Source organism: Xiphophorus hellerii, chromosome 3, assembly GCF_003331165.1.
Source record: "Xiphophorus hellerii strain 12219 chromosome 3, Xiphophorus_hellerii-4.1, whole genome shotgun sequence".
NCBI classification, from domain to species: domain Eukaryota; kingdom Metazoa; phylum Chordata; class Actinopteri; order Cyprinodontiformes; family Poeciliidae; genus Xiphophorus; species Xiphophorus hellerii.
This window is the reverse complement of record NC_045674.1, coordinates 33,964,018-33,982,850: the sequence shown is the minus strand read 5'-3', so window position 1 is coordinate 33,982,850 and position 18,833 is coordinate 33,964,018. Positions and strand designations below refer to the sequence as shown.

General features: G+C 40.9%; 1 protein-coding gene across 6 annotated transcripts in view; it reads right to left on the bottom strand.

Moving 5' to 3' along the window:
• Positions 1–5,686: 5,686 nt before the first annotated feature.
• Positions 5,687–18,833, bottom strand: part of adcy3a (adenylate cyclase 3a) — a 49,744-nt gene continuing 36,597 nt past the window's right edge. For all 6 annotated transcript variants that reach the window (XM_032558188.1, XM_032558192.1, XM_032558193.1 and 3 more), the window contains 4 exons: positions 17,672–17,785; positions 16,322–16,448; positions 14,585–14,709; positions 5,687–9,962 (listed from right to left, as the gene is read on the bottom strand). In XM_032558188.1, the coding sequence (XP_032414079.1) occupies positions 9,783–9,962; positions 14,585–14,709; positions 16,322–16,448; positions 17,672–17,785 (546 nt within the window). In that variant the 3' untranslated portion in view covers positions 5,687–9,782. The remainder of the gene's footprint in view (positions 9,963–14,584; positions 14,710–16,321; positions 16,449–17,671; positions 17,786–18,833) is intronic.

Sequence of the window (18,833 nt, the reverse complement as noted above, 5' to 3'; positions counted from 1 at the left end):
ACCGCAACCAAAGCCGGGCGTACCACCTCCAGGGAACACCTCAGCTCCCCGAGGGCAGCTGTGATGGAACCAAGGGGGCCGTGCGCACCACAGCCAGGGCTCAGAGCTCCAGCCAGCACCTCGGACAGCTCCAAGCCGTCCGCAGATCACTGTCTGCAGCCTTTGCCCTGCCCGCCTTCGACCGAGCTTTCCCGCAGCTCACAACCGAACCAGAGAGGCCACCGGTCCATCAGATGGACAGAGGGCGCTCACCGGACCGACCGGAGCCCACAGCCAGGGCTCAGAGCTCCAGCCAGCACCTCGGACAGCTCCAAGCCGTCCGCAGATCACTGTCTGCAGCCTTTGCCCTGCCCGCCTTCGACCGAGCTTTCCCGCTTCCAAGGAGCTCAGAACCGAGCCGGAGATGCCCCAGGCCCTTCAGAAGGACCGAGGAGACACACCGGACCGGCCGGAGCCCGCTGCCTTACCGCCCCAGACTTCCAGAGAACCGGAGACAAAATCTGGAAAAAGGGCTTAAAATGCTGGAAAAAGCCGAAAAAGGGGCCTAAATCCGCCTTACCCTAGCTACAGTAGACCCCTAGAACCGGCCTGGATCGAAAAACTTTGGCTTTTTCCGCTCCAAGCCCTCTTTCCGAACTCGCTCCTATAATCCCGCCGGTGGGGTTTTTCTCCGTAAGGTCCTGAAATCCTACCTATCGACGGAGCCGGGGTGAAGGGTCGATTTTTTTTCACGGGCGGCAATGCTTTGGACAAACTTTGAACGGTTATCTCGGCTTCTGTGAACGACTTAAAGACGATTCGACCACACCAGAGTGTTCTCTGGACTCTGGCCTTTCCGGCAATATGCGGCTTTCCCCGGGGAAATGCATTTTTAAAAAATTTTATGGAAGTGGAAAAATCACCGGGGGCCTCCGGGGCGCCGAGGCCGAGGACAGTGAGCCGCTGCGGACACCGCCGGCTGCTTCATGGGCCCTCTCTGGAAGTCCGAAAATTCAACTTTGTCCCAGGATGATGGGAGTGATACAGGCGTGATCGGGGCATTCTCCCGGGCCTATTGATCCTGGTCTCGAACCCCCTGGTCCCCGGCAAAGTGCCTTTTCGACCGCTTTGACCAATTATGGTTTTCGATTTTTAATTCCTCCTGCGGGCGTCCCAGGAACCGGAGAACCACACCAGAGTGTTCTCTGGACTCTGGCCTTTCCGGCAACATGCGGCTTTCCCCGGGGAAATGCATTTTTAAAAAATTTTATGGAAGTGGAAAAATCACCGGGGGCCTCCGGGGCGCCGAGGCCGAGGACAGTGAGCCGCTGCGGACACCGCCGGCTGCTTCATGGGCCCTCTCTGGAAGTCCGAAAATTCAACTTTGTCCCAGGATGATGGGAGTGATACAGGCGTGATCGGGGCATTCTCCCGGGCCTATTGATCCTACTTTCGAGGCCGCTGGTGCCCGGGAAAGTGCCTTTTCGACCGCTTTGACCAATTAGGGTTTTCGATTTTTAATTCCTCCTGCGGGCGTCCCAGAAGCCAAACGACCACACCGTTTTATTCTCCAGACTCTGGCCTTTCCGGCAACATACGGCTTCCCCCGGAGGAATGCATTTTTAAACATTTTTACGGAAGTCAAAAATCACCCTAGCGGGACGTCGGGGCCCCCCGAGGCGGGCTGTAGCCTGACTTTGCCCCGGCCCTGCTAAGACCCATCCAGGCTGGAGCTCCCTCCTCCTCCTCCTGCTCCCTTCGAACCGCGGGGTCCAGGCTGGCTGGCTGGCTGGCTGGCTGGCTGGCTGGCTGGCTGGCTGGCTGGCTGGCTGGCTGGAGCTCCCTTCGAACCGCGGGGTCCAGGCCGGTGGAGCTCCTCCCTGCGAACCATCCGGGCTGGAGCTCGCTCCCTCCCTCCCTGCTTACCTCCCTTCGAACCGTGGCATCCCACACTTAAGCACGGACTACACCCACCGACACGCACGGCCCCGGACGGGTCGTGCCCCTGGTAGGGCAAAGACAAGCAGCTCCAGGCGGTGGTGGCGGTCGTCCCAGCCGTCTCCCCCGTCCCCCCCTCTCCCCCTGCCGGACGTTCGCCCGCAGGACGGGGCTCCCTAACCCGCTCTTTCCCTAACCCTGAGTGAACCACTGACTTTTCTGGTTTTCATCCTATATCCTAACCCTAACCCTACCCTAACCCTAACCCTAACCCTTACCCTAACCCTTACCCTAACCCTAACCCTATCCCTACCCTAACCCTAACCCCCTAACCCTACCCTAACCCGGTGCCTCCTGAGGATCGAGCCCGAGGACAGTGAGGTGCTGCGGACTCAATAGCCTGCCTCAGGCACCCCCCTCTGGAAGTCCGAAAATTCAACTTTATCCCAGGAATACGGGAGTCACATAGCGGTGATCAGGGGATTATTCTGGGCTTATTGATCCTGGTTTCGGACATCTATGAACCGGGGAAACCGCATTTGCGGACCGAACCTGCGCTAACCCTACCCTAAGACACAGAAAAAGTCGAAACGTCGTATACTGAGCACTAGGGGGCAACAAAGAGTAACAAACTCAAATTCAAATTTAACGGACGAGGAAGAGAACGGAAGGCTTGTGCATGTCAGTTGGAGAAAGACGGCGTGGCGGGAGGCTGCGTGGGGGCGCGGGATGGCCCGTGCATCACTCTCCTGTCGTCGGGCAGGCAAGAGCTTCCCCACACCTAACCAGCCAGTGCCTCACGGGCCTCTGCGCTGTTCGCCTGCCCGCTGTCCAGTATCCAGCTGGCTTTTTCTTTTTATTTTTCATTTTTATTCTTTTATATTTTTTTATTTTATATCCTTACCCTCTGTGTTTTCCCTTAACCTAACCTCAGTGTCTGTATACGTGGATGAATGTATGTGTGATGCCTAAACCTAACCCTTGACCTTTGACCCCACCCTAAATGTGTGTGTGTACTTACCTGATGTGTCCTTACCCTAAATGTGTGTGGATGTTTTCGTGCTTGTGCAACGTCACTTACCTTCTGTCTCAAACCAATCCTGGTGTGTCAATTTAAATAATTTCTGCATTTTTTGTAAGTCCATGTGAACATTTTATTTAAAAAGAATGAAGAACAGTATCACAGGGGGTGCCTAACAAAATTTAAGTTGCAGTAATAATATTAAAGAGGGGGCCGTAAGAAACAGAAACAGAGAGAAAGAAAGAAAGAAATACATACCTGATGAAGACACAGAAAAAGTCGAAACGTCGTATACTGAGCACTAGGGGGCAACAAAGAGTAACAAACTCAAATTCAAATTTAACGGACGAGGAAGAGAACGGAAGGCTTGTGCATGTCAGTTGGAGAAAGACGGCGTGGCGGGAGGCTGCGTGGGGGCGCGGGATGGCCCGTGCATCACTCTCCTGTCGTCGGGCAGGCAAGAGCTTCCCCTAACCTACCCAAATTTCCCCCTCCCCTGGTGAACAAATGGAATGGTCCGCTGAGGAAGTTTGACAACCATATATGGACACCAATCAGCTGGAGCTCATCTCTGATTTTCAGCCACAGGTCCAGAGGAAACTGGTAACTCAAAAGAAAAATAATTAATTTGTTGTATTTAACAAAATATACAAAGAACTGACACATAAAGTTAACTAAATGGGTGCACAACAAATAGTTAACTAAAGAGTCAGACTAATGAAAACAAATTTAAAGATAAAAATCTAAACTACTCACTAATCAATATATAAAGTAATATTAAGGGAAAACAAAAATAACCATTACCAACAGTGTCTGCTTGTGACAGTCGGGACAGCTGTCACACCTCAATGATCGTGATCGGCGATTACTTAAACGTTTGGTCAAATCAAATCGAAGAAAAACAACAGCAGAACTCAGGAGTATGTTTAATTGTGAACGCAAAAGCATTTCCACACGCACAATGCGAAGGGAACTCAAGGGGTTGGGATTGAACAGCTGTGTAGCCGTAGGAAAACCTCTAATCAGTAAGGCTAACCAGAAAAAAAGGCTTCAGTTTGCTAGGGAGCATAAAGATTGCACTCTGGAGGAATGGAAGAGGGTCATGTGGTCTGATGAGTCCAGATTTACCCTGTTCCAGAGTGATGGGCGCATCAGGGTAAGAAGAGAGGCAGGTGAAGTGATGCACCCATCATGCTTAGTGCCTACTGTACAAGCCTGCGGGGGCAGTGCTATGATCTGGGGTTGCTGCAGTTGGTCAGGTCTAGGTTCAGCAACATTGTGTGCCCAAAGAATGAGGTCAGCTGACTACCTGAATATACTGAATGACCAGGTTATTCCATCAATGGATTTTGTCTTCCCAAATGGAACGGGCATATTCCAAGATGACAATGCCAGGATTCATCGGGTTCACATTGTGAAAGAGTGGTTCAGGAAGCATGAGACATCTTTTTCACACATGGATTGGCCACCACGGAGTCCAGACCTTAACCCCATTGAGAATCTTTGGGATGTGCTGGAGAAGGCTTTGTGCAGTGGTCAGACTCTCCCATCATCAATACAAGATCTTGGTGAAAGATTAATGCAACACTGGATGGAAATACATCTTGTGACACTGCAGAAGCTTATTGAAACAATGCCACAGCGAATGCGGGCTGTAATCAAAGCTAAAGGCGGTCCAACAAAATATTAGAGAGTGTGACCATTTTTTGGTGGCGACTTTTTTTTTTGGCCAGGCAGTGTATGTGGAAAGCTCTATAGGGCTGACAAACCCTACAGGTGAAGCACAATGTATTGGTCTTTGTGTCCTTATTGCTAGGGCAGACCTGACACCTCTTTCTTTTTGAATCACGTGGTCTCACTGGGGTTGTAGCTGTGGTTGATGTTGAGGCAGGGCTGGCTGAGGAGGACGATGATGCTGATGGTCTACATGTTGCCACCCCCGGGGCCTTGCCATGGAGGAGCTCTTTAATCACCTCGGCAACCTCATCCCCAGAAATTGGAGAGCCTGTAGGGAGTTGGTTGGGTGAACAAAATCCTGCCTCATATCAGTAGCTGTTAGCGATCAGTAGCACACTGCTGGCAGATGCTTAGTGTACTACGGAGCAGAAAGCTAACGTCGTTGTTTCTCCCTACGTCCAGTAGGTGGCGAAGGTTGCTACAATCGATAGCCACACAGGCACACCCGCTAGAAGGAAACAAACACACCCAGTACAACTTGATTCTATTGGCTGAGAGGTTACCTGGAGACTGTGCTAAAACGCAGTTCTACGTTTTGAGCAGAGTCCGAGCAGAGACTAAATGTGAGTGCGAGGAGAAGTTTTGAGTAAGCATTAAATGTTTTGAGAAGAAAGACATGAAGTCCTGCTTTCAAAATGGAAATGTAAGCAAAAATATTAAAAGTTTTGAGAACAAAAGCTATGAAATCCTGCTTTCAGAACGAAAACAGGATTTCATCCAAGTGTGCTCTTGGATTATGGCAGGAAAATTCCACCAAGCAAGCAGAGAGTTTTGCAAGAGAAGATTTGCTCCAAGCAGAGACTAAGTGTGCGTATACAATCATTGCAAGTTTTTAGAAGAAATATATGAAGTCCTGCTTTCAAAATAAAAATATAAGCAAAAGTATTAAAAGTTTTGAAAACAAAAGATATTAAATCCTGCTTTCAGACTGAAAATGTGTGCTCTTGGATTATGGCAGAAAATTTTCCCCATAAATTGCCCATAGGAAAAAGTTTGCAAACAACAGAAGCATGACTGGCAAAAAATGAGTAGTTTATTGGACAAATAATAAAATTGTTAAAAATGACCACTAGCAAAAATAGATTTAATTTAGAACAGTAAAATATTTTAAATATACTGGCGCTGGGAAAAGGAATGAAACAATCAAAAGTAAACGATCTTCAGAATAGTAGTTAATTACCAGGCCTCCTATAGGGAAAGATACGGGTGAATAAAATATCAACAAAACAAAATGAAACACCAAGGTGTTCAAATAGCAAACATCAAAAAAGAAAAATTGGAATATCTGAACACCAGGAATCTTAAAATAGCTAATTAAACCCCAGATACAACACATAGTAAAATACAGTTTGTTTGCTCTAGAAGTGTACCCAGGTAAACATTGGTAGGGTCAAGTATTGACTCATCAAACAGTAGCAGGCCAACCTTTACACTGAAACACAGACCCTTGCCTGCAGTCACTTGATGTCAGGAGGATCTTCCTATAGAATGGCGAGGAGCTGTTAAGAGCTGCAGTTAAATTCAAATCAACATTTTTACATAGCCTTCTTCTCGACAATAGGAAACTAAAACAGGGCTACAGGGCAGCAGAGTCACCTGTCTTCACTGAGCCTTACCAATGTTTTCCACGAGGAAAGGCAATTATCTGCTGGAGGCAAAGTGTTTGCCCCCTTCCTGATTTCTTACATGTTTGTCAAACTTCAGTGTTTCAGAACATCAAACAAATTTAAAATATTAGTCAGACAACATAGGTAAACACAAAGTGCAGTTTTTAAATGAAGATGGTTTTTATTAAAGGGGCAGTATTGTATAAAATCAATGACTCCTCCAATCAACTCTTTCAGACTAATCAGCAGCAATTAGGAAGCAACTGGTGAAAAGGTGCATCTGCTGAGCTCATTATATCTCAGTGCAACACTGGTAAACATTATTTTAAAGAGTTAATAAAGGAATGCTGTTGAGACAGCTTCCTGAAGGCAGAGTTTCAGAAAGAGTGTAAGTTTTTAAGGTGACAGATGCCCAATTTCAAAACATTTATTACAAAGTAAAATTTCTTTTAAGTCATTTTTGATGTAGCATTTTTATAACAACTTAAGGTAGCACAGTTATTTGATTGTGCTCTAAAGTGGTACTATGTGCTTGGAAAATACATAATGCTGCCCCTTTAAGGGAGAAAATAAATAAAAATCTCTGTGGCCCTCTGTAAAAAAAAAAAAAGAAAAGAAAAAAAAAGTGATTGCTCCTATACCTAAGATCTGGTTGGGCCACCCTTAGCAGCAACAACTGCAATAAAGCATTTGTAATAACTTTCAGTGAGTCTTCCTTTTGAGAAATTTTGTTCCACTCATCTTTGGAGATTTATTGTACTTCAACCACACTGGAAGTTTTTCCAGCATGAACTGCCTTTTTAAGTTCATGCGACAGCATCTCCATAGGATTCGGGTCAGGACTCTGGGATTATGGACTGTCCATGTTAGCTGTGACTTTACAATAATGTCACATGAACATCTCTCCAACTGAACGCTGTATTAAATTACATTGATCATTTCACAACACAATACCTCCGGTAATCTCTTCCAGTTAAGATAATCCTTTCACTACAACAATATTTTTGGCAAGAAAGCATTTTTGGTTTCATTCCTTAAGTTCAATAATCATATTTATTACTACACTGTGCCTCACTCAGTATATTGTCATATGTACCTTAAATCTGAACAACTTTGATTGTTTTGCAAGGTTTGTAGTTTTTTTTCAGAACATTTACAATGTTTTAAATGTGGATTTACATAATCCAGATTTTTATTGGAAAATTTCCAGTTCAGAGTGAAGGAAATGAAACTCCCCAAACAATATTTAATCCAATAAATAGTGAAGAAGTGCCAAATACAAAGACACAGATAAACAGGTGTTAACTGTAATCACACGGAAAAAACACTCTGTTTTTGATTCATCTAGAAATTCGGCATTAGAAGGTCTTAATCTGTCATTTTGTTAGTGCATAAAAACAAATTCTGCAATTCAAGATTACATTTTGGAACAAACTCTTATTTAAGAAAACTAGTTTTCTGAAGGGGTAAATACAATATCTGTTGGACTTTTAAAACAATATAAAGTCATACACAAACAGTCCCAGCCTGCTGTAATAAATTCTTCTTCTTGGCTAGAGCAGGTTTCAGACTCCTTTGACTTTAGTTTTTTTTTATCTTGCAAGGTTTTAATGAATTTGTTACTTCTTCTAATCCAGTCTTTTTAAAAAAATTGTTTTTAATTACTAGATTTAAAGAGAAGTAATAAATGTTCATATAGTAGTTAAGCTTGAGGAAAAACAGCACAGGTTTGGATTCCTATGCCATAAAGATGTAGTTAGAGGTGCACTAGATGTCATGGATTTGATGAGAAAATATTTATTACAGAGGTTGGAGACTTAACTTGGAAACGCTAACACTGTACTAAAGGACCTAAACTTTCTCAAATACAGTTCCCTCTTGTATACAGATTCTGTCCAGTATGTTGTCTCAGTATACAACAAGGTATTTATTCTTTTCATCCACTCCCAAGCTGTAAATAGTATTTTAGGTACTCGTACTGTATTTTCCCAAAAGTCTAAATCAACTCCAGTTTTTTTCACATTTGAGATGTATTGTTGTTATTGCACTTTGTACAAAGCAGTCCACCAGCTCTCTCTCAACTTTCTCATTTCTGATACATCCAAAAACTGGGTATTTCCACAGACAGCAGTCTGAGGTGACATCACTGTCCTCTTCGGTTTCTTTGGGATTCAAATCGGGACATTGTGTTGGCCGTTGCTTTGTGATAACCCATACAGCAAATAGACTAATTCTGTGTTAATATTTCTCTAATCCTAACTGACCTAAAAAATAAAAAGCTTTGTCCATTTAAACTCCAACAACAGTAACAAACAGTTACAGTTTGTTTTTAACAGTTTGTCTAAATATATGGTATAAGCTACACATGGCACTACTAAATGGCATTTCTAAGTAATACTGTTATGAATTATTTTATTTAATTTAAAAGTAGCATAAAAATTCAATATAAAATACTACAGTTGGGGAAAAAAGTTTTTAGTCAGCCACCAATTGTGCAAGTTCTCCCACCTAAAAAGATGAGAGGCCTGTAATTGACATCATATAGACCTCCAGTATGAGAGACAGAAAGAGAGAACATATCTAGAAAATCACATTGTCTGATTTTTTAAATAATTTATTTGCAAATGATGATGGAAAATAAGTATTTTGTCAATAACAAAAGTTCATCTCAATACTTTGTTATATATCTTTTGTTGGCAGTGACAGAGGTCGAATGTTTTCTGTAAGTCTTCATAAAGTTGGCACACACTGTTGCTGGTATGTTGGACCATTCCTCCTTGCAGATCTCCTCTGGAGCAGGGATGTTTTGGGGCTGTCGCTGGGCAACACGGACTTTCACCTTCCTCCAAAGGTTTTCTATGGGGTTGAGAACTGGAAACTGGCAAGAAGCATTTCAGGACCTTGAAATGCTTCTTACAAAGACACTCCTTCGTTGCCCTGGCAGTGTGCTGGGGATCATTGTCATACTGAAAGACCCAGTCACTTCCATCTTCCTGATGGAATTAGGTTTGCACTCAAAATCTCACAACACATGGCCCCTTTCATTCTTCTAATAGAAGTTATAGGGCTGTGTGAACCAGAAATCTTGCTTGTTTGTTATTGACCAAATACTTATTTTCCACCATCATTTGCAAATAAATTCTTTTAAAAAATCAGACAATGTGATTTTCTAGATGTTTTCACATTTTGTCTCTCATAGGTGATGTCTACCTGTGATTTCAATTACTGGCGACTCTCATCTTTAAATTGGGAGAACTTGACCAATTGGTGGCTGACTAAATACTTTCCCCCCCCACTGTATCTGGTCATCTATCTTTCCATCTTTCTGAAGTGTTGCAGACTGACAGACATTTCTGAAATTGTGATACATAATTGGACTTTTAAACCTTTTAAAACAAATTGGGTTGTCAAATCGTTTCTCCTTTGCCTGTTACAGCATTCACAACAATGTAGAAGTGACTGATGGGAAAAGGAAGTGTTTGACTAAAGATCCAAGAACTTTAACTATCTACTACTTGATGTGGTAGAGTGACGGATGAACCATTAATAAATGAGCCCTGTTTGTCTCTTCCTTTAAGAAAATAAGTGAGCAGTTCTCCTTTTCCCTTTACAAAGATGGGTCCTCTTCTGACAAAGCGGAATCCATACTCCTTCAAAATATTATAGCAGTCCTCCACTACCTGGGGAAAAAACGTACTGTCAGACAGATCATGAAAGACAAAAAATTTATTGAAAACAATTATTTCATGGATATCCAACATCTTTGCTCAGTGATGTTGGATATCAGAGACATCTTAAACTACAAGATTGTAAACAGCAATTTACAAACCTTATTAAAAATATGGCTAAGATTATTTTGAGGACATACCGCAAACCCCCAAAAAGTAATTCACTACTGATTAGTGACCCCCTTGTGGCCGCGGTAGGTCATGCTTAAGCAGTAATATGACCTGCATCGCAATGTGCAGAGCGCATCCAAACGTCCAAAGCTCCAGTGGAAGATAAGATAATAAAAAAATGTCTCAATAAAGAACTTATTGTTCAGGGAAAGAGAAAAGAAAGAGAAAGAATAGAAAAAAACAAGATAAAGGTTTGTTTTAATGCATCAACCAAACATTTATGCTAGCTTCTTTGTAACTGAGTTCTAACTTTAAATGAGTTGATTCTTGTTGTCAGCCCTAAATGTTTCTGATGTTTTTTGGCTTCAAAACGGTATGTTTGATAACATTTGATAATTAAAACTTCTAATCAGGCTACAGGCTACTACATTAATGTCAATGAGCTACTCTAAGCTGTAGTTGGTGATACATTGTTTGCTGCTGGTAATTTATGTGGCTAAAACAAACATTATTTTTACATCAACTTCTAAGTTATGTGAAACTTCTTCAATTAAAATCCTTTGAAGGCTCAGAATCAACCCAGTACCGGTACCGGTCAACATTCTCCAATAAGAAAGACTCACCTGGTAGAAATTAAAAATTTAGCGCTTCTAATTGCACTTAAGAGAAATTAATTTAATCAGAGTTTCTCATGAATATGTGTGTATTTAGTCCATCTAAATCGGAGGTGTGCCGATTGCAGTTTTCTGGCTGATCCCCAGTTACCGATCTTTAAAAAGATCTTAAACCAATCTTGCCGATACTGATTTTGGCCAAAAACTTTTTTTTGTCTGAAATGTTTGTAAATATAGCACAAAAGTTCCTGAGTTGGAAATGATGGGATGAATATTGTTAACTGCAAACATGCAGACCTGACCTGGTTGGTCTGTCAGTCAAACCTCTCACTGTAGAGCAGAAGATGAAAGAGGCTGATGTTGAAACCTTTGCTGACTAAGATAAGATCAGGGGATAAGATGGGATTCACATGTAACTATCTGCCGTTCACTGGTCTCACAAATTCAGGAAACCGTCGCAGATAAATCGGCTGGATAAACGAGTCCTATGTGATACATACTAATAGGACGCAATTAAAACAGCACTGCCAGAGATGAAATACGTTTATAGCAATTATGTGAATGATCTAATTATATGACTGCTCATTGAAGCCAGTTCACATTGTTAGCAGAACTAGAGGGCCCCAAAACCAAATTTCACTTAGGGCCCCATGGCCGGGCCTGAAATGACCCCAAAATATTGTTGTTTTTGAATGTAAATTTGATGAAATTAAAAATAGAAATATGTCATCACTAGGGACTCAAATATTTCAGGTGGTATTTTTCCCATAACTTGAATGTCAATTTCCTTTAAAAACAACTTGGGATATAAAATAATCTTAGTATAATCAATGTTTATGTTTTGGGATGGCAATTTCCACCTTTTTACAAAAAAGGAAGACAAATCCTTCTCTTGACAGTTGAGAAATTTTATGATTTTTTTTTTATCAGACTGTTTGTGGATTTGTGAATTTACTCTGTTATATATTGCTTCAGAGATTTTGTTTATTTTGTCATGAACTGTATTTTGTTCCCTTGAGTTTTTCTGCCATGATGTGTTTTTGTGTTCTTTTTAGGTCGCTTTCAGTCCTCCACTGGGGCATTATTACCCACGGCTGTTTTTTGTTGTCTTGATTGCTTCCCGGTGTATTTCAGTTCCGCTGGGATCCCCAGTGTTTGTGGAGTCCTAGTCGTTGGTTAGATGTGTTTGCCAATTCGTGTCAAAGTCAGTAAGTTCCCTGTAAGGTGTCGGTTTGAGCTATTAAAACCTTTTCTGCTTCAATCTGCGTGTTTCTGGACCAATTTCTGCAGCAAGGATGACCCATTCTGACAATTTTTGCTTAAGGCTTTCACCAAATGATGATGAAATCAGTGTAGCTCTCACTGATATCTGTTAGATATGCTCCCATCTATTCTGCATTTTGTTCACATCTTTACATTTCATGTTTTCTTTTCGGTATATTGGACTTTCACTTTATTACATTTTGTACTTTATAATTTCATAACATTAGGTAAAACAGATTATTTTTGCCTCATAAACCAATTGCCAATTAACAGTGGCCTGACATAGACTAGTAGCAATGTACCTTGTTTTGTCATGTCACACAGGAGCGCCGCCAGGAATCTTGGGCCTCATGACAAAAAATTAAATTGCGCCTCCCCTGCGCAGCTGCTGTTACAGTTTCTTGAGTCTATCTGACCCAGATAAAGCATCACAATTTTAAAGGCTTGCAACTGCCTTGCTTTCTTTGGTCCAATACTGATACTAGCACAATATTTACTGCTCGGGAATTTTACATGCAACAGTCTGCATACAATACAGCAAATAGGTTGCTTAAATTTTTTATTATTATTAGATTTAGTTTACTGAATGTCTCTCCCCACTTGCAACAGTCACAATGTGCAAAATATACATAAAACAATCCAGATTTCTCAAAAAATGCTATGTTGTTACATTTTATTCAGCTGCAGTATATAACTTTAATGAAAAAAATGTTGTCTCCATATTTGTTAAAGTTGTCACCATGTCATGACAGTTTCTGAGACAGATAATCTGTGAAAATATCAATCTCCTCCACCTGCTCCCTGAACAACTATTGCTAGCTAAAGTAATGCACCGTTCTGACCAAAAACAACCAAGGAGGAGGGTCTTAGCGCTGTCAATCAACTTCATTCACTGCTAGATGTGCTAAAGGTGAAGAAACAACTTATCATTACAAGAAAATTGTTCATCTGCTGTCATTGATAGCTATGCTAACTACACTGAGCATTCACAATAGGCTGCGCTAGCTACAGCATAGCACAGAAAAAGGGGAGGGAGGATGAGCAGCCACATATGATTGTGATTGATGGCACTAAAACTCTCTTGTCTCTGATTAGTTGTTTCTAGATAGTACTGGGAGAAGGCAGAGGAAATAGATTTTCACAGATTATCTCTCATGACATACTGTCAAAACACAATGACAGTTTTAACAAATATGTAAAAATATATATTTTTTTAAGTTACATACTACAGCGTTAATTTCACTTAGGAGAGGACGGGTCAGGAGGGACGTGGGTTAGAGCTGCTGCTGACTGACTCATCTGTTGTTAAGTGGTAAAAGCCACAGGGACACGTTAAATATATGAATATGTTGCTAATTTCTTTCCTTAATTCATTAAATGCTAGTGAAATGGCGGTAAACAGTAGCCTGTAGCTAAGCTAACTAATCTCCCAACGTCTACTCATTTCTCTCGGAGAATTGAGATTTCAAATTGACACCCTTGCCTTTTTCTCTCTCCTTCTCTATTTTTTTTTTTGAGAAAACCTAACTCTATTATTTTTCTTAGTAGCATAGTAACCGCCACAGTGGTTCTGGTTTTCTACTGACTGCTGCTCACTGTCAAGCAACAAGCAGGAACCAACCATTTCATGCAGATCCAGGGGGGTGTTCAGGGTAAAATCTGTGCTTTTTGGTCTGGGTGTGGTAACATTTAATTTTTACTGCTAAAATCAATTTTAGAAAACACAATATGATTAATTTTGTAATTGACAAGGTCCCATTTGTCTTATTTCTATGAACAAAAAAAATGTGGAGGGCCCCCTGTTGGTCAGGGGCCCTTGGAATTGTCCTAACTTTTCCCCCCTATATGGCGCCCCTGTGTCACCCCTTCCAGCATTGTATGACCTGGAGTATGAACAGTTTGCTCGTTCTGATGATCAAAACGGCTGTTTTGTTGTTCAATAGTCTCAAAACAATTTCCAAGTTCAGTTTATTAAGTCAGTCAGTAACATTGAATCAAAACTCCTCAGTCTGAGAGAGAAAAATACTTTTTTGGTTTGTGTTTTAAGACTGCAGGAGCAAATAACAAAACTCATGCCGCCCTAGACGAGAAGCCGCCCTTTGCCGCTCCACGTCGCCCATTTCAGAAACCGCCACTGGGTATACATATAAATATGTCTATATGACACTCAAGGTGGACATGTGATGCACTAGATGTGAGAACATGTGATTTTGATTTAGGAACCATGAAAATAAAGCATAACAATACCTGTTTTGTTTTGTGCTGACGTTCTGTTTCTGTCATTTTAATTCACATTTTGTGAATTGATATTTAGGTGTATTATATTTCATATTATGAACGTAATCTTGATTATTTGGTCAGTTAAAAGAAAACTCATTCTTATTTAGTTCTCAAATAAATTCAGGAATACTTGTTTTTAAGCTAAAACATCAGTGTTGTCTATGAAGTAATTACTTACCTCAGTCATTAACTGCACAAATATATTACGGGTATGATTTGTACCAAGTACCTTTCCAACACTTAAGAATCACCAAAAATGGAATAAACTTAGTAACCAAGTTGTTTTTGGAGCGCTGAGAGCTGTACCTGGATGTTTCCCATCACTCCTGTGGACTCCATCCGACTGGCCACATTCACAGTGTTTCCCCAGATGTCATAGTGGGGTTTCCGGGCACCAATCACTCCAGCTAGCACTCCTCCTTTGTTCAGGCCTGTATGAGAGGGTTTTATGTTAAATGAAAGATCATAGAGTATGTAAGGCTTAATGCTAATTGATTTTTCAGGAGTGGTGTGAAAGTAAATTGAATGTTTAGCTGTATTATAAACTACTTAATTGGTCATATTTGTCTTGTAATTAAAGGAAAACTACACTTCCTTTAACTTTGTACTGTATAAAAATGACAAATCTTCAATGTTGTCTGATGAAAAGATGTAATGACATATTTACAAAACTGTGAGGGGTGTACTTATAAAATTTTACTTAACTAAAATTTTGTAACATTTTTATGAGCAGAATGAAGTTCCATTTGTGAATTTCACAAAGAAAAAGAAAATATTGATCTCAGGATTTTCAATCTAAGGAGTAACCTTATAAATAAAACATTGAATATTTCCTTAGGCCTGAAAAAACTTTTTGCTTTCAGCAGAGGTCTCTGTTTCTGTTGTGTCACAGTGTTAGTCAATGAATGGATCTGCTCACTGTTCCTGGTGAAGTATGAATAATTATAAAATAATACAATTGGAACTATTTACTATACATTTTGTTAAAAATGGTAAGTTTTAATTGTGTTATTTATTCTTAGCATTTTTTTGTATTAGTTCATGTCTGAGAGCTTAGATGTTCTGTAAGATTTATGTTGAATGCTTTCCAGTAGTACTAATACAGTGTGTGCATTTGTTCTTTTAAACATTTTATTTGTATTTTAAATAGTTTTCACTTGCAGTTTGAGGTTTCCATGTTACTTTATTTTCTCTACTCTTAATCAGTGAACCAGAATGTTTAACTGCTGATTTATATTGCTTACTTTGGTTTTACTTAATTTTTTTTTATTTTTACATTTGATTTATTTGTTTCAACTTTTGATTCTGTTAAAGTTTTCCATTTTGTTGTGTGAATTTAATTATCAAAAAAGTAGAAAATTATAGAGGAAAACTTTTAGTTTGACCTTTAAAGTTTAAGGTGTGAAAACTTTGTGCTTTGAGAGCCATGGACTCATGTAGAAATGAATGTTATTCTGATCCCTATCTTGAAAAATGTTAAGGACTTACAGGGAACACAAAACACAACAGCCTATTAAATAATGCGTCCCACTAGTTCTTTGAGTCATCGTACACACTAATGTTAAGTATTTATTTATGTATTTATTTATTTTTAACATCCTAGTTCTGTGTTTATGCTACATTTGTTATATTTATATTAATTAGTTTTTCTTTTGTGTAACCAGGTTGTTGTGTGTTGCAGATTTCTGCCCTCTTGAAAATGAGATCTAGATCTCAATGGGGTTTTACCTGGTTAAATACAGGAAAAAATAAATAATAAAAAATTAAGATATATTTATTTATTATTATTTTATTCAATATCTGACTTGCCTTCGAGAGTTGCTATTTTTAAATTTCGTTGTGCTTTATTTGTGCACAATGACATTAAAAGGAATTCTGTTTCCAATTCTGGTTATGACATGCATTTCTATACATAGCATAGTTTCACTCTGCATGAAACTATGCTATTTCAGATTTGCAAACAAATCAGACCTTGTTTGCAAACCTTTGGCTTATACTCTACAACATGCTCCAATAATGCCTAGGTAAAGGAAAAGGTCGTACCAATGCGTAGCATGAAGTTGTTGAATGACTGGTAGTTGATGTTCATTAGTGTCACCTTCATGGCCAGAGCAAAGTCTGCCAAGTCTGCCAGGTGCTGCCACCGCTCTCTGTCAGACTGCTCTTCCTTCTGTAAGAGAGAAATACAATGCTGTAGCATAAAGATGATTAACATTTGTGAAAAGCAGATAACAATGAATTATGATTGTTGGGAACCAGGGTTTTGGCTCTTTGTGGGGATTTTTCTGTTGCCTGCTGCTTCCCTCTTCATCCACTAGATGGTGCCTAGAGGCTGCAACTTCATGGAGGGCCTGCCCGCTGACTCAAGTCAGCACACCTGTGATTCATCACCTATCAACCAGGAGTATATGAGGAGCAGGCTGCCAGCACTTTGTCGCCTGAGTGTTTGCCAGTAATGGTACTCTGCGCCCCTCCGAGTTTGCTCTCTGAAGTTGCTTCTAGTAATAGATTCTTGTTGCCTCTCTCTCAGGTGTTTCCTTGAGACGCCTTGGAAATATCCCTGTGAAGCCCAAGTCCATGGCTCTTTGGATTTCTCCCCTCGTGACGCCATGGATTGTTACCCACTGGTTGCCCGAGTCCCTTGTTCGCCTCAGCAGATTAGCCATAAACCGTTCCTAGATTCTCAGCTGGCAGTCGTTTCGCTCCTCGTTCCTCCGCACCTGAACTTACCTGTCTGCCCTCCACTGCAGCCTCTACATCACTAATAAAGAACTCACTTCATCAAGACCTCACACTGGAACCCGGCTCACTTCAAGGACACCTACAAAGAGACCCTACCCCGGAAACCACTGTATTATCCCCCAGGCGGACGTTCATCTTCATCTCAAGCAACATCAGTCTAGTTCTTCCTGAAATTCCACTTTCCGACAACCTCACACTCACCATCTCTTTCTCACTGCTCTTCAGCGGACAGAGGACCCTGGTTACCAACCCAAGAACAAGAACCACACGATCTCACTTTTCATCATTGTTAAAATAAACTTTTATTTATCTGATCATCTGTTCTCCTTGTGGTGTTCTGTATGTGGGTAAAGAAACTAGGACCCATCATGACAATGATGACATTCATAATAAGTTTATACTGCATATATACTGTATTCTTTTATTGAGGAGAGGTGTTTGACCCTGTTACAAATTGTGATGCTGTCTTCTAGGGACTGCGATTGGCTCCTCTTCTTTTACTTCTGTCTAATGACAGTTGGCAAACAACTAAATGAAGGACTACCACTAAAAAACGGATTTAAGATACAAGGGAGCAATGCTAACAAAGACACCGTTGCCACTCACCAGTGACCCAAACATTACTTAAGAGAAATTAGGTAATCTGCTTACCTTCATGCACTTGTAACCATCATTGACATCAGAGGTGACACCTGATGCTGCCATGTATGTGCTCCCAATGGTCTTGATCTTTGTGATGTAGCGAAATTTGGGCTCATCCAATAGCTGACATTGATGCATATAAAGAAAGATAAGAACTTTATTAATTCAACATGATATCAAGAATATTTTCAGGACCTGCGTTGTCTTGATTTGTTTTGGGATTTGATTCTAGCTTTATTATTATAGAATAGAATAGAATAGAAGTACTTTATTCATCCCAGCAGGGAAATTACTTCGCAGTTACAGCATAGAGACAAGACACAATAACAACTACCACTGAGTAGTAGTTAATATAAAAAGCAACTTAAGAGCAGTCCTTGCAGAGATTCAAAAAAAAATGCAGATATGTATAAGTAAATATATGTACAGCAGTGTGCCACAGTGCAGTTGTGCAAAATCGGACTGATTAGTGCAGAACAATGATTTAGCTTTTATTGTACAGTGAGATGGCATGTGGCAGGAAGGATTTCCTGTATGTGTCCCTACGACAGCGGAGCTGGAGCAGTCTATGGGTCTTCTGTGTTCCTTAGTCTCTTTCTTTGATTAGATCAACTTTCTCTGTTTTACCTTAGTTCAGTCCTTTAGTTTTATTATGTTCCTTATATGAAGCCCAGTGTAAATTCAATCAGGAAGACTCTTCATCTCACCTGCTCAGCTAATCACCTAATCAGGCTCCTCCTGCCCAGGAGGGCTGGGCTCCTGGGCAGCCCTCCTGGGCTCCCTCCTTTATGAAGGAGGCTTCACTTCCTTCATAAAGTCCGGCGTCCTCGACACCTGCTCCTCAGTCGAGTGTCAAGCAAGCTGCTGCACAACCTCCATACGACCTTACGATCTGCCGGGTTCTCACTCCTTTTCATGGAGATCACTAGCTTTTTTTTGTTCTTCTTTTTTATCTATGCTCAAAAGCTCCGCTCACGCTGTTGGCACGGCTCCACTTCAATCTCGATCTCCCACTGTCACCTCTTCAGTCCATTTCTGCTGCTCTCCTTCCTACTGCCAATGTGTGCTTCCAATCCATATTCTGATGTTAAATCATTGTGTTGTTGTGAATGTACTTCATTAGCACTTTAAAGGCTGCAATAATATATTTTTTTATAAATACCAAATATTA